The 15,688-nt window shown below is 41.2% G+C and overlaps 1 protein-coding gene across 1 annotated transcript in view; it reads right to left on the bottom strand.

Moving 5' to 3' along the window:
• The window catches only part of IKZF3 (IKAROS family zinc finger 3), a 28,187-nt gene extending 12,499 nt beyond the window's left edge, over nt 1-15,688 (bottom strand). The window contains exons 1-4 of the mRNA XM_062508287.1: nt 15,635-15,688; nt 14,277-14,387; nt 898-1,158; nt 60-227 (exon numbers count right to left, since the gene is read on the bottom strand). Coding sequence (XP_062364271.1) covers nt 60-227; nt 898-1,158; nt 14,277-14,387; nt 15,635-15,674 — 580 coding nt within the window. The 5' untranslated portion in view covers nt 15,675-15,688. The remainder of the gene's footprint in view (nt 1-59; nt 228-897; nt 1,159-14,276; nt 14,388-15,634) is intronic.

Here is a 15,688-nt window from a genome sequence, read left to right as displayed (position 1 = left end):
CACCGAGTGTCCCAGTGACACACATCCAAAACACATGGAGTGCCTGTGAAGTCACTTACCAGAATGTGTCCTTAAGTGACCCGTAAGCGCATCCCTCCTTTGGCAGGCATAACTGCACAGGTGACACTTAAAAGGTTTTTCCCCTGTGTGTAGTTTAATGTGGCGGAGGAGGTTTCCCTTCTGAGTAAAGGAAGCTCCGCACTGATTACACTGGAATGGCCGTTCACCTTAAAATGACATACAGAAAAGGACATTTAATGGTTATGTGGGTATCATGCTGCCCTCTGCCTTTTTGGAAGAGGAAAGAATGAGATATTGGATCGATTTCTTTCTATAGAAGCACAGAGTGTGACTTTAGTGGGAAGGAGGTGCAGCTCTGGTGTCAGAGCTGCTTGTAGCATATGTAGGACTATGGAAAACTCTGCACAGTTCTTCTATGGAAAGAAGCGCTCTGGAGGAGGCTGATTCCAACAAGCCAGCAATTTTTAGAAGGAAAAAAATGTCTTATCTTACTGCAGGCTGAAACTTAAGATGCTCATTGGTTTGTTGCCAAAGTATGGCACAGAGAGAAATTTATACACAGACTGAAAATGGCAGCACAAAACCAAATTAACTTTTGCTTTGTGCCAGAAATACTGCATTACATAGTGCCTTTCATCCAAAATTCTTAAAATGCCTCACCAACTTGCTTTTAATAATATTCAATATCAATAAGAAGAAAGGTGGGTAAAGTGAGGCACAGAACAGTGAGTAACTTGATAAAGACCATGTGTGGTGTCAAGGACAGAACAAGGTAACCCTGACTTTGGTATCTTTTTTTAAAATAACTAGTCTAGATTAAAAATTATCGCCTCTTTAGTACTCCAGCTCTTACAAGAACAACAGAGGGATATTTACCAGTGTGGCTACGCTTATGAACCATCAAGACATTGAGGCTAATGCAGGCTAATCCACAGATATCACAATTCATCTTTCCACTAGCTGGCCTGACGTTGTCATATGAACCCGAGTGTCTTTCCAGTTTAATGCTCTCATATTCGTTATATTCTCTGGGATATGTGTAAGGCAGTTCAGATTCTTCCAGGTTTTCCATAGGCTCGGAATTTAAAGCACTCTCCTCTCTTTCACTGTATTCACCTTTCACTTTAATCACATCATCTGCAGGTAAAACAAAGCACAAGAGTGAAAAAATAGGTTAATCTTATGCACCTTAGGAAAAAACACACTAAAATTTATATAAAACAACAGTATCAATCTTCCTAAAAGTATTACTGAAATATGCAGATGAAGAAATGAAGTTGAGATGTAAAACTTCACTGGTCATAGACACTTAGTGATACTCACAGTGAGATAACCCTTGAAAGCAATTAACCTTCCTGGTAATCATCTTTAATGGAGAATTTCCTTCTACAGATTATGAAAGAATAATACAGTACAAATGTCTCTTGAAATGACTAGACAGGATTCAAAAGAAAACACTTTTTCACACCACTCACAATTATTATTTTTATAGAAATCAGCATTTCAGGTTACTTCTGTGAATTGAAAACTCATAAAAACATAAATTTAAAAGAATAATTATATCTTATAACTTATGGATAACTTGTGTATATCTTATGGATTTCTGGTGCTTGAAACAAACCTAGGAAATATGTCTGATTTGTGTAGGACTCACAGTTCTCCTATGGGATAGATTCTCACTGGTTAAGCCTAATCAATAATCCTAATTTTCACTTGCAAATCACAGTTTTTATCCATAGCTCTCAGACATGTGAGGAGCAGTTGATAATCTTGATTTACTATGTGAGTAGCAGAGGCAGGGTAAGGGTTTTCTGATAAATAAATGTATCCCAGAAATGCCAAAAGTTTTGCCTGAAGTAATTTTGTGAGGATGTGGCAAAGAACCTGAGATCTCCTGAAGATCAGCATCCATGACCTTCAAAAAGGCTCCAGGACCTGTAGTCAGTCCAGAGGAATCCAAAGGAATGCCTAAATGAATGCAGCGCCATGGCAAACGTGGATGTAGCAGGCAGCTAATGATTTACTAACAGAGTGAAAATGCAAGCAAATTGGTCACACTGTATAAACAGCTGATGATTCCCAACTTAGGGTGCTGAATTTCCTTCCCACAGTTAACTCCAACACTACCTGCACTTCCATGAAAATCCTTAATAATTGCCAGGACAGCTTTTTTTCTGCTCAAAGCTGGCTGAGAAATTTGGGGCTGTTCAGCCTGGAGAAAAGGAGGTTACGTGGAGACCTCATGGTACCTTGCAGTGTCTGAAGGGACCACAGTGAACCCAGAGAGAGACAATTCATCATGAGCTGGAGTGACAGGACAAGACAAAATGGCTTTAAGGTGAAAGAGGGAAAACTGAGGTTGGGCATATGGAAGAAATTCCTCCCTGTGAGGGTGGGGAGGCCCTGGCACAGGTTGCCCACAGAAGTTGTGGCTGCCCCTGGATCCCTGCAAGTGTCCAAGGCCAGGTTGAACAGGGCTTGGACCAACCTGGGAGAGTGGAAAGTGGCAGAGGGTGGGACTGGATGAATTTAAGGTCCTTCCAACCCAACTTGTTCCATGGTTCTCTGACAAAAGACAGACTAAGGTTGAAACTCAAGTTGTGCCTCAAACTACCGAGTGAAGACAAGCACCACAAGATGCACCACACAGCTTCCTGTTTGAAAGTCTTGTTCCCTGGCTACCTGCTCCTCCCTCCAGCAGAGGGTTAGACAGTTCAATCTGGCACTGAATCACTTGTCCTTTCTCCAAAATACAGAACATGAACTGCTGAATATGTACTAACTCTGGTTCTGAATAATAAACCACATCAAATACTGAGAACAAACAATGGGTGGCAGTGAAAATGAGGTGGCAACATAAAAGCAACACTGTAAAAGAAAGATCTGGCAACCCAAACTTTCATGAAATCAAAATTTTCAGCTACATTTTAGAGAGAAAATCACTCCTCTGTCCTAATGGATATTAAGCCCTGCCAATCTATCTGATTTTGGCTTGAGCTGAGGGAAATAGGTGGGTGATGGCTTCTTTGTCCTACACAAGACCCCACAGTAGAGTGGAAAACTCTAGAGATCCCTCTTGTGCTCTCCTTGGATGGGGATATTGATGGAAGAATGGAGTTTTCTCCCATACTGTGTATTTTTATCCCCTATCCTGGAAAATATTTAGATTTTGCTGTTGGGACTTGCTTCTCCAGTCCTGGATGAGCTCAAGTGGGTTTAGGTGTTTGCTCAAAGGGTCACGGGGAGCTCCAGAGTCACAAAAAATGGGCTGTTATCCTTTGTGGATCCTTCAGTACCAGCTCTGCTTCATATCCCATGGATTCCTTCTTCCACAGAAAAAGGGCTTCCTCTGCAGTTGCCTTCTGCTGCCAACTACATGTCCAAGGGTGTGAAGGTTATCTTGCTATCAAGACTCCTTCCAAATTAGTTTATACAACCATTTCCAACATTCCAAGGAAAAATGATTGCCAGTTGCTGAAAGCAGATTTCAACACCCATCCCTTTCCCAGAAAAAAAAAACAACAAAGTTTTTTGGTTGGTTGGTTGTTTTTTTCCCTCTCAAAAGGAGGCTGTTCCAAAATAATTTGCTACATCCTGCCCAGCATGGTAAAAGGAAGTACCCAGTGCAGCTGCACCTTGTTGGTGCTTTCAGAAACAATTTCAATTCCCACTTTCTACTTAACGTCTCACCTTTCATCTGCATCACACGCGGTTGTTGAGCAGTGAGGCCAAGCTGTGACCTCCAGTGGAAGCTTCTGTGCTGTTTGCTGCTCTTTCTCACCACAGCTCTTGGCTCACAGCACCAGAGCTTTGCCAGGGTCTACGTGGCACAGCGTGGGCACTGGTTTGAGCCCCCCACAGCACAGCGCTGGGGACTGGTGCAAACTGGGCAAATCATCTTATGATCCCACCATGGAAAAGAATCACCTCTGCAGTTTCCATACTGCATGTAAGGCTTATGTTTCCTTTTAGTAACAGAGGAGGATGCACCTGAGTTTTGATCAAGGCTTTTCCATCATTGCCTCTGCTAAAAACAGGAGCTGTTTCAGCTGTCCATGGCATTCAAAGTTCAAACATTTTCCTGGAGGTATTTGGTGGACTTCCACTGAAAAACTCACTTTCTGGTGACTGGGACCAGGAGAAGCCACAAGGGAAGAGGCTTTTTTAACCCAAATATAAATTAGAAGGCTTGGGATTTTTTAACCTGTTACGGTTTATAGGATACTTCACCTCCTGACAGCCAGACAGGACACAGCTTTGGTGCAAAGCAGTCTGAGGAAAAGATGGCTTGGTATAGGTTGGACTAAAATTAACCAAGTGATTGCAGAGTCTGGAGCCACCAGATTACTTTTTCAGCCCAGACTTTTCTCTGTACTGGCATGCACAGGGAATACCATGTGATCAGGAGATTGGCAGCTGTGTGGAAGGTTTGTATCTGTCACTTAAAAATCATATCAACATGTTTTATTAGATCAGGGAGTTTCCAGGCTGGTCTGCCTTAATCAAGAGGAAGGAAGCTGTGACTTCATGTAGAATAGGGAAATTTAACTGAGGAAAAACACAATTATCCCTAAAAACATTAACAAAGTTCCCACAGTGGAAAAAAATAAGTGCTATCATGTCTTCTATTAGGCAAGTAGAGGTTGTAAGAGAAAAAAAAGCATTTATGGAGTCCAAGCCAGAGAACTATTTTTCTTGAGGCAGTTCATGGAGTTAATATACACTGAGAGAAAAAAAAAGCTGCAGCTTTTACAGAACAAAGTGCTGGTGTGATGCATTAAGGCTGATGCACATGGTTTCATTTCCTGGGGAGATGATTACAAGATGAAAGACATACTCCAGAGTAATATTTTTGTTTCACCTGAAACACTGTAAAAACAATGGGTTCTGGAAAAAATCCAAAATAAAGCTGTGGTGGCAACTTCAGACTGAGTCACCACCCAAACAATGCTTGTGTGTACTCTATAAAATGATAGAATCACAAAGGGGTTGCGTTGGAATGACATTAAAGCTCATCCAGTCCCACCCCTTGCCCTGGGCAGGGATACCTTCCACTCTTCCAGGTTGGTCCAAGCCCCATCCAAACTGGGCTTGGACACTCCCAGGGATGGGGCAGCCACAGCTTCTCTGTGCCAGGCCTCCTCACAGGGAGGGATTTCTCCCATATATTCAACATGAATTTCCTCTTTTTCAGCTTAAAGCCATTCCTTTTTGTCCTGTCACTCCTGTTTCTGAAGCAGAGCCCCTCTCTGTTTTGTTTTATGTCCTTTCAGATATTGAAGAGCTGCTCTGACATCTCCATACAACCTCTCTTCTCCAGGCTAAAAATACAGAAATGAAGTCGAGAGAGTCAAATAATTAGGGCAAGTTGGAGGGTTTCTGAATCCTAGCTGTTTTCTCTATGAGGAAGTTTTAGAAGGAAAATCCCCCAAATTCTCCATTTAATCTGAGACTCTGGCATCAAATACAGAGGAGAGAACATAAGTTTTGTCCTGTTGTTAAGCAAAGTTTACCAGGAGCGATCAGAAAAGCACAAGGAATTAAACTCAGAAGCCATTAAAGACAACGGCAGGAAAGGGTGATGTAGCTCAAGTGTTTTACAAGGAGTGGGGTCATAATCGTGAAATCCTCAGCACATGCAAAAAGTCAACTGGGTAACAAAGAAACTTAATCATCTTAATGTGGCATTTTAATGATGCTGCTGATTTGCTGTGCCAATTCAGAGATAATGAGCCCCTAATGCTACAGATGTTCAGCCAGACTAAAGAGAAAAAAAAAAAAAGGAAAAAGGAAAGCTTTTCTTGTATGCCATTTCCTAACTATCCAATTAAACAAATTGTGAAAGCATATAAATAGTTTACCAGGTTTTGACAGCTGTTAATGGGATTCAGATGCCAAGGAACAAGAAGGGAGTCGATACAGGGCATATTGGAGGCTTCTTGTGACTACCTGGGTTTGACAGGTATTAACTGATGATTCATCACCGTTATCCCCACAAAACCCTACAGACACATGCCAGAGCTGCTCCCCTCCCAGAACGAGAGACTCCTGTACCTAACCCAGCCTGACAGAGTTGAAAAAGTCAGTGGAGTTCCCAAATTCAAGGCAGAATCCTGTGTGTTTGTGAGAAACACCTCAGCAATGGAATCAACACACTGGGGGCAAAGATAACAAAAATTCCATATTCCTTGGTGAATAAAGAGAGTAGTACATCCCATAAAAAATATAAACCAGGGGAAAATAATTTAAATAAACAACGCTATGCCTAAAAAAATAGTTACATGTATATACTGAGAATTTGGAGACTGTAACAAATAGGGAATTATAAAATGTGAAATGACACAATAGCAACATGAGGGTTTCTTTTTTTTTTAATTAGGCAATACAATCAGAGTTAAGACAACTTTTCTCCATGTTTTTCTTCTACCCCACTGCAGATATCCATCTAGGGAAGGGAAATGTTTTCAAGCATTTTTGGCCCACCCTGGTTTGTTTTCTCTCTGACTCCAACCTGGGCTCCCTCTTTTTCCCAACAGCTTTTATGAGATCATTGTTTGCCAACCAAAAAGACCAATCACCTCACAGCAGAATTAACTTCCAGTTAGACAGCAGAGACAACCACCCCAACCAGGACATGGTGACACATTGCAGGGTGCAGACACTGGGCCTGTCCCGTTCCTCGGGTCCTTTTTTGTGTTACTACGTGCCAAAGCAGAGACTCGTGCACTAAAAGTCCCAAATATTGCATTTATTACTTGGACGTATTGGCTTTGGAGTTTTTTTATCTTTGTGCCTTTTAGTATTTTCTTAGTACTGTTCTTCAATAGTCATTTTTACACAAAAAAAAAATAGTAATTATTTTGTTTAGGTATTTTATAAAGCAGACGTGAGTGGTAATTCCTGAATGACCCAGTGCAAAATGCACCTGGTGGAATTTTCACTTCTAAATATAAGAAAGAAACTTTCATCATTCCCCTTTGTGGAGTGCAGGCTCAGTGGTAATGAGTCTCCTTGGTTTTATTGTGACTTGAAACAAAAATAGGAACAAATCAAATTGAAATGCAGCACTGAGAATTGGAAAGAAAATAAAAAAAAATCAGCCAGGCATCATTTTCCAAGTGCTCAGATGTGTATTTTCTACTTCATTAATACCAGTGCCTCTCTATCATTAAAGCATAGTGTAATTTATCTAGTTGTACAATTAATTGCAAAATAACACCAACCAAACAACACACGTAGTTTCCAAGCTCATGTGAGTCAGTAAACTTGAATTATGTAACTGGTTGTTCAAGCATCTTACTTAAAACAATGGTTTTTCTTATAAAGATTAGTATTCCTGTGGAAATTTATGATTTCACACACAGTATTTCCCTTCTATTATCTTTTCCTGCCTAATCATACTCTATTGTTTTTCTAGGATTTTCATTCAAAACATTTCCAAATCATGCTGAAGTTATACTAAGAGAAATAGGGGTAAAGGAGGAATGTATCCCAAACCTGAGCATTCCCAAAGCTGGAGTAAAACAGAACAAACTGCACAGCAACACGGTGCAGTGCTGGGTTTAGAAAAGGAAATGAAATTTAACTTCATTTAACTGCATTTAAATGCTTGTAACTGAAACTACAAACAGAATTTGGGGAAGCAGAATGACCTTCCCTAGGACAAATTGGACTAGGGGCTGGAAAACTGTGGCTAGTGTATGCTGAAACTACCATGGGATTTTAATTTGGTTGTTAAATTTTAAAAAGCGACAATAATTTGCCATTTTTACTCAACTTTCTATGCTCCCAGTGCTGGAGGGGAGCACAGAAGGAATGCCATCTCACATCCTCAGGCCTGCAGGACCCAGGTTTTCCAACACCTGTCCCAGATGAAATTTATTTTAATTTTGACACCTGTTAAACTTATCCTTTCAGATTTGAATATCTTTAAAGTCTCCTTCTTACAAAAAAGAAAAAAAACAAGAAAAAGATGAAACTGCATGAGCTCTTCCTTTCCTTTGCCGTTAAGATACCATCACCCGGAGAAAACATTTCTAAAATTACAATTCCTGAAGTCCAGCAAGGCAGATACAATCACAACCGTTAAATCAGACTTCAATGAGACAGTTAATCAGAGAACATCTGGACCAAACAGTCAGACTGAGAAAGGCCACATGTTAAATTCAGATAATCACTGGCATTACTTATATCAAGGGACCAATCACTAATGTGACCACTCAGGCACGGTCGACTCTGGTCAACTGTGCTTCAAATGAACTTCAAACCTGAGAAATTCAAAGTATAATTTCATTTAATCTTTGTACATTCATATCCCAGGAGCCTTCCTGACAGTGCAATATATTGTTGTAAGAAAAATTAAATACTAAGAAAAAATAAGATAAAATAATATGAAGAATGGGGAAATCTGTGGTAGATATCTTAGGAATTTTAACACATGTTGGCTGAAGGCAGGAGCTTGGTTCAGATGCTCTTGAACACCTTGAGCAGCGCACTGATTTGATTGAGCTATTAAAAAACTACCAGTAATAAAAAATTTTGACTTGAATTTTAGCTTACACCTGTGTCATCTCCTGTCTAAGGTTTTTTAACCAAAATATTTGTAGCTCCCTTTTGGCATAGCCTTCTAGAGGAGTGAGTGCACCCCCTTTGTGTTCCCTTAGGAACTCTGATCTTACAGCTCTTTCCCAGCCTAAACGTTCCCGGGAGTCTCCGATTCAGACCTGCACAACAAACCCAACCCTCCCTGGAAGAGCAGAGTTACTCAAAGCTCCAGTCCGGGAGCACCTGCAGCTCCCAGAGCCGCTCCTGGAGGTGGAGCTCCTGCACCAGGAGAGCAGGAGAGCAGCGCGGCTGGCACGCACGGCAGGTGAGCGGAGCCACACGCTCCTCCACGGGAGTACAGCGAGTCGAGCTCCGAATTTACAAAATTCCTAAAGCTGCTGCAGAACGGGAGAAGGAAATAAAGCCGGAACAAGAACTGGAGCGGCCTGATTGGAGGCGGCGATGAGGACACGGCAAAGCCGGCCCGGGGAGCCCCAGGTGAAACAGGCACCGAGCGCCCTGTGCACAGCTCGCTTAAAAGTCAGTCAGTAACGAGACACAAGAGTCTTCAATTCCAATGCTCGGGGAACTATTTGAATATGTTTTAGCAAAGTTTTGACTCTCGTGGATCTGTTTCCTTTTCTGGTACTTTTCCAGCAGCACAAACAGTGAACCTGTCCCTTCAACTCCCATTTTGTGCCAAATGAACAGCCTGGTTTGGGGGCAAAATGTGACTCATCCCCATTAACTGATTTCTTTTTCACTAATCTGTATTTCCAAAAATTTACTATTTCCTACAACAACATGTGATTTGAGTTCCCAGGGGCATTTTCTTCATCTTCACTTATTTTCTGCTGGGGCAAGTAGGGAGGGATCACAAATCATCTGTCTTGGACCAGATTTAATTTTGATGCCAAAGGAATAAATATTTCTCTCACCTGTAATTTCAGTGAATTATTTTGTATGGATCCAAGATACACATTATAGAACAAGTGAAAAAAAAAATGGGGTTTTTAGAAGCTATGGAATTAAGCCCATCATCTATTGAATAACTGTGTGCATCCATCCTCTTTCCAGCCCTTGTTCTGTCTGAGAGCTTCCACTGGGAGTCAGGATATCTCAAAATTAAAATTCTATTTTCTAATCATTAGAACGGGTTAATTAGAATGAGAAATAGCTGCACTTTCTGATTATCTCCAGTCAATCAGAGTATCCGAGTGTCTGTGTCAGTGCTGACTGCTCAGGATAGTCCAGCTGATGTCAATCATTTACAGGCTGGGTGACACCACCGCCCCGTTGATGTCACCGAGCGTGCCTGGCAGCATTCCTGCCGCTGACGGCACAGTCTGAAGAGTTCAAACAGTGTCAGGAGGATCGTTTGTTGATAAGGAAAACACGGCTTTCAGTCCCAGTAGAGCCCCCAGAGAAGCCTGACCCGTTCAGCACAGGCTCCTTGTTGGGTTTAACACTACAGAAATCCCCTTGCAGTGAACTTCTGCTGATGTTGTGAGATAACCCCGAGTCCCATGAGCGCCGGGGCTCTAGCTGGGCTTGGGAGATGTAATATTCTGATAAAAAACGGCACTTCCTTTCCAGCAGATAAGTGCGTGTTCTTGCAGCACCGCTGGAACCTCGCTGAACGCCCCAGCGAGGCTCTGTCACCTCTCCTGCCTCACTCCAGCCTTTCAACCGCCCCCCTCACTCACCTCAGTGCAGCAGCAATTAACATCCATAAACCACAAATGTGGCTTTTATCTCTTTTTAGCTCACAACCATGAAAGCTCGCTGACATTCGTAACACCCCAAAAGTTGTCTGCCTCAACAGCTGAGAGAATTAAGACATAATTAAACATTCGTGCCTGACTGCGACTCCCAGAGGAAGGAACATGGCTTTTTAAATTTAATTTTTAAATTAAAGATGTGTCAACTTTGGCCACCAAAGGTAAGTGTTGGTAACATATAAAGAAACAGGGGAAATCAAGTGTTTCCCCCCTGCTCTCATTGCTTGTCTCTTTTCAGACTAGACACAGGAAGCACCATGGGAACAGTGTATTTTTATGGTTGCAGGCGAGCATACACCATGTGCACCACAGCATGCAGCTTCCAGTCCCTTGAGGCAAGAAAAGGGGGTTTTGTTTCTTTTTTTTCCTTCTTCCCCATCAAGCTTTTAATTACCATTTTACTATAGCCTGCTGCCTAATTGTTTGCCCGATACTTAGTGCTGATCATCATGGAAGCCTGTTTAACAGGGGGGGCGGAATAAGACAAGTTGAGTCGTTTCCATGGAATGGCATCTCACCTGTGTCAGGGCACAAGTGGAAAACACCATAAGCTGGTGCACAGGCTCAGGGAAGTACAAATACAGAACTGTTTGCTGGAAAAGTGGAATTTTTAATAGCAAATGAGCCCCAGTAATAGTGTTTCAGCCCTATGCATTAATTTAGTGCTTTTATGAACTCTCTGTAAGCTTTTAAAAGGATCCCAGCACCACTTTTAGCATAAAAAGCTCCACCAAACCAAGTCAGACAACATCTAGATTTAAGCAGGTCCAGCTTCTGCTCAAAGCCTAAGAATAATTCCCCACAACATACTCACAGTGTCACCATGAATAATGCAAGAGTCACAAAAACATGTAGTCCAAGAAACTGAAAGATTCCTGCTCAGTACTGATGGCTGACAAGACATGGAAAAACCAGACATAATTGTGCTGGAGAAAAACATGTTACAGACATACTAAGGCAGTGGAAAGGAGGTTATATCGAAGGCCTGATCTCTCTCCATGAGTCAGTGGCCTCGTGTTCCCATGATGGCCTTCAGCAGATGGAACAAACCCCGGGGGCACGGATCATGCGGGGGTTCAGGAGAGAAAAAGGAGAGGTTTCTGTGTCACAGGCTGTCACCAGCAACGAATTGGGAAGGTGCTGGAGTGGAATTGCTCGCTCACAAACATGATTAACATTTATGAGAACCACATAAATATTTTTCATTATTGTTATTTAAATTTGATATAAAATGAGGGGATTAGTGATCGTATTAATGTGCCAAAAAACAAATTGATCGGGTTTTTTTAATTATAAACCAATAGGTTTTCCAGGTGTGGGCAGGACATAATCCTTTTCCCAAAAGCCATCACCAATACTGATGATATTTCTATTCTATGATCCCAGAGAATATTATATATTCATTTTTACCAGGGTTAGTGATCCCCAAATGATAATCCTCCCACCAGGACAGCACTGCCAGAATGTGGTTTCATTTATAGAAGTCAGACAGTAGTTACTGACCCACGAGGACTGCTCAGGGACTAACAGAGATGCTGCTATTTTATAGAGGACATGACATGAAAGCTGAGATTATTTGTGAATTCCAGTCTCCAAGAGCAACTGAACTGGTGTTGTTGGGAGGCAATTTAAGTGCACCTACTGATCATTGCGTGGCCTGGAGTACTAGCACATCATGCTTAAATATTTAAGATTTTTTTGAGCTTCCGGTATCAGAATGACTGCAGAGAACAGTGTGTGAAGCACTGAAGCAAGCACAATGTATATTTTATTTTGTGCCATTTTACATGGAGATGTTGGAGGTACCTTTTTTGTGCATTTGAAGCAGCTTTCTCCTTGAAGTTGTGGCTTTATCCCTACAGTGAGCAGCAAGGAATGGGGCATTGTGGTACTGAAGGCTCATACTCACTTTATAATGAATGAGCTCTAATGGTAAGGGAGGCTGCTAGAGGGGAATGATGTTTTATTGATATTTATAGCATTGTCTTTGAGATGCAAATTTTCAGTGTTTGCATTCTAGAACAAATGGTAAAGAGACTTTTAGAGATCAGCAGCAATATAAAAAATGAATGGTAAGAGCAGTACTGACACAGCCTCTCACGTGTCCAAGTTGTTCTTGACTTAAATGTATGCAAAAGAGGGTGAGAAATGGTACTGCAGGTGCAGGGCAGCCAGAGAACAGGAAAAGGACTTACTTCATGCCTGGACACTGCATAGGAACAGTATGGACAAGGCTCCTGGAATGGGAAGGTGGGAAGAAGCTACAGCAACTCCTCTCAGGTAGTCAGTACTGAGGGGTTTGGGAAAGAAGCCCTGTCCTGGCTTCCTACACCCACAGCTCAGCAAGCAGGAGGAGTGAAGGGCTAGCACACTGGGAAAGCACAGGGAGAAGTGAGCTAGTGAGAGTTGAATTGGTGCAAGGGGTGGACAAACAGCTGGAGCATGATTGTGAATATTTTATGTCCTGTGGGATCTGAGAGATCAGCTGCCTTGGATGTGAAAAATGCTCAACTCTTCCATATTCTGTCTATTCTATTAAACTTCTGTATTTAGAGTAAGCAGAGCAGAACTCACCTGCTCAAGGCAGGCTCTATATTGCAGACCTCTATAATGAGCTAATCTTGACTGCAGAATCCTGCTAAGCAGCAGCTGCTATGGATATACGAGGCTTTTCACCCTAATCCAGACACACGAATTTGGCCAGAAAACCTGTGTGATGTCTCTCCATAAACTGTCCAGAAAGGCCACCAGAAGAGTTCCAGATACTGGCACTGTAGACGACCCTTGAGTGAGATTCATCTCACCACTCCATTGAGTTCTTTATGTTTGCTTGCAATTTGTTAACCAATAAAAACATTTGGTCTTTAATAATGCAGAAGTATAACCTCTGCAAATTAATCACATTAATGTTAGAGGGAACAACCAAAGCTACTTGCACAGCCAAAACACATAATTCTTTAGTGATTTACTTGATTCATGTGATACAAACTCTACCTCAAACTCCTACCCAAAGCCACAGCTGTAATTTCCCTTGGCTGCTGCACTGCCATGGACCTGTGGTACTGAAAGGCTCTGTGAAACTGGTAACACCATGTCTCAGGACGTGCCCCACATCCTCCACCAGGCATGCTCCTCACTGGTGGTGTCTGAGGCCCCTGGCATGGATGAACACTCTCAGATCATGGGCAGGATCTGTTGTTAATGCTGAGATTTCTGTCTAGGAGCTTCCACAGCACGGAAGAAACTCAATATCTATGTCGTAGACACATGTAAAACCCTGAGCTCTGTAAAATTGCTAAGTTTCAGGAGCTGCTGCTGCTATCTTTTATCTATAAATGAAGAGGACTTGCTGGTTTTTAAAGAGAGTACGTATTAGTTGACTATATTAATTAATCTCTATGTTTTCTCTCAGACCAGTAGGAAGGGTATTTTCTTCAACAATAAACGTGAAAAATTGACCGACCTCCCCTTCACCCACAGTTAAAAGTACAGCATTGCTGCTACAGTTTTAAATTTTACAGGTCTGAGTGGTCCTGTGAATTTAAGGTAACTTGTTCTTTCTTAAAAAAAAAAAAAAAAGGAAATTATCAAGTTTTTTTTAGGTATGAAAGGATTTAGCAGTATTAATAAAAATTGCAGTCCTAACACAGGATTTGCTTATGCAAACTGCTCTTAGGAATTTGTTACCACACACATTAGAGGGTCACCAGATGCACTTGCTCTTTTATCTTCCCATCCATATTTCACAGATCCTGTAAAACTGACCTTGGTAGAACGTGATGGAAAATATTCCTCTTCTTTGAAGTGTGTTGAAATGCTCTGAATGAATTTTATTTCTATTACTTTTAAAGATATGCTCTCATAACATAATCAGATAAATAAAAAGACAAAATAGGACTATTATTTATCAAAATTCCAACTAGACTTTACCTCCTACTTCTTCATTAGATTGATTGTGTTCCTTCATATCTTCCACATTATCCATGCTTTCCATTTCCTGGGATTTGTTCAGATTACAGTCTGTCAAATCCTCTTGCTCTTCTGAAAAACAAATAAAATAAAAGGGGCAAAAAATAATTAACTATTTATTATCCAAGAATATTTCCAGGTGATTCCCTCAAAGGTGATTCCACCTGCACATTCCCACACTCCACACTCAGCACTGCTGACAGTACCCACAATGTTATTTCTACATATGCTCTGATTGAACTTTGGGGAATGATTTTACTTCCCAAAATCCTTCACAAATTCTCACACACAGCTGGAGCCCATTTTCAGCTTTTGCTCAGATCTAAATATTCTGGAGGTTGTTCTAAATGACAGCAGGAATAAAATCCAATATATCTAACTCTATCATAGGTGCTCTGACAACTGTTGTGAGAAGGGATGGAGCTCCTTGGAGCAAGGCAAAGGGATCACAGATCCACTTTGTTCTTCTGGGCAAAATATGAATCATTCTGGCCTTAGGCCAGAAAATTGCTCAAGCACATGTAATCAAGGCCTCTTTGAACGCACTTGCTCTTTTCTGCCTGTTCCACGTGTGTATTTTTAAATATCAACATTATCATGCAGATCAGATTCCCAGAGATCCCAGACTCTCTCCTTGGAAATGAAGACACATTTTTAACTGTGAAATTTATTCTGGTGAAGTGTTTCAAATAAAGCCTCTTTCATTAATCCCATGATGCAAACTAACTCTACATTATGTGTATTTCTGTAAATTTCAGATCAGTATTTCATTTTAAAAACAGTATTTTCTTTCAAACATTATGGGAATCTTTTAAATTTACAGTAATAATGTGAAATTACTGGTAAATTCTTTAACCTACTGACATCTGGAAGGTAACACCCCTGATCCTTCTCAAGCTAAATATTACATTGGAGATGAAAAGAGGCTCGATTCTTGATTAACAAGAAAGTGAAACACTTGTCAAACTTACTCAGGAGGTTTGTATTCATATTTTCAGAAATGCAGTCAGCCAAGAGAATTGTATTATTCTTGCTTCCCTAATCAAAACTTCCAGCCTTCTCCTGAAAATATTTCCTTTCCTTCTATACAATCTTTTTCCCCCCACTTCACTGTGATTTTCCAATACTATATTGAATTTCTATGCTTTTATTTAATGCCTAAAATTTGCCCTTTTTTGCCTTAATGCCCATCTTTGTAATTTTGACTCTGTTGTTCGGTGTCCTGGGACCCTAAACCACCTGCAATTCATGTCTTTTTCTCCATTTAAAAGTAAAATTCTCAAGAGAGGGTAGAAGAACACAACTGAACACCACAGTACCTGCAGCTATGGGCTGTTCCTGAGGGTTACTGAGATCCATCCCGGGCTGTGAAT

Source organism: Cinclus cinclus, chromosome 24 (genome assembly GCF_963662255.1).
Source record: "Cinclus cinclus chromosome 24, bCinCin1.1, whole genome shotgun sequence".
Lineage (NCBI taxonomy): Eukaryota > Metazoa > Chordata > Aves > Passeriformes > Cinclidae > Cinclus > Cinclus cinclus.
The sequence above is the reverse complement of the archived record's forward strand: the minus strand, read 5'-3'. Positions and strand labels throughout refer to the sequence as shown.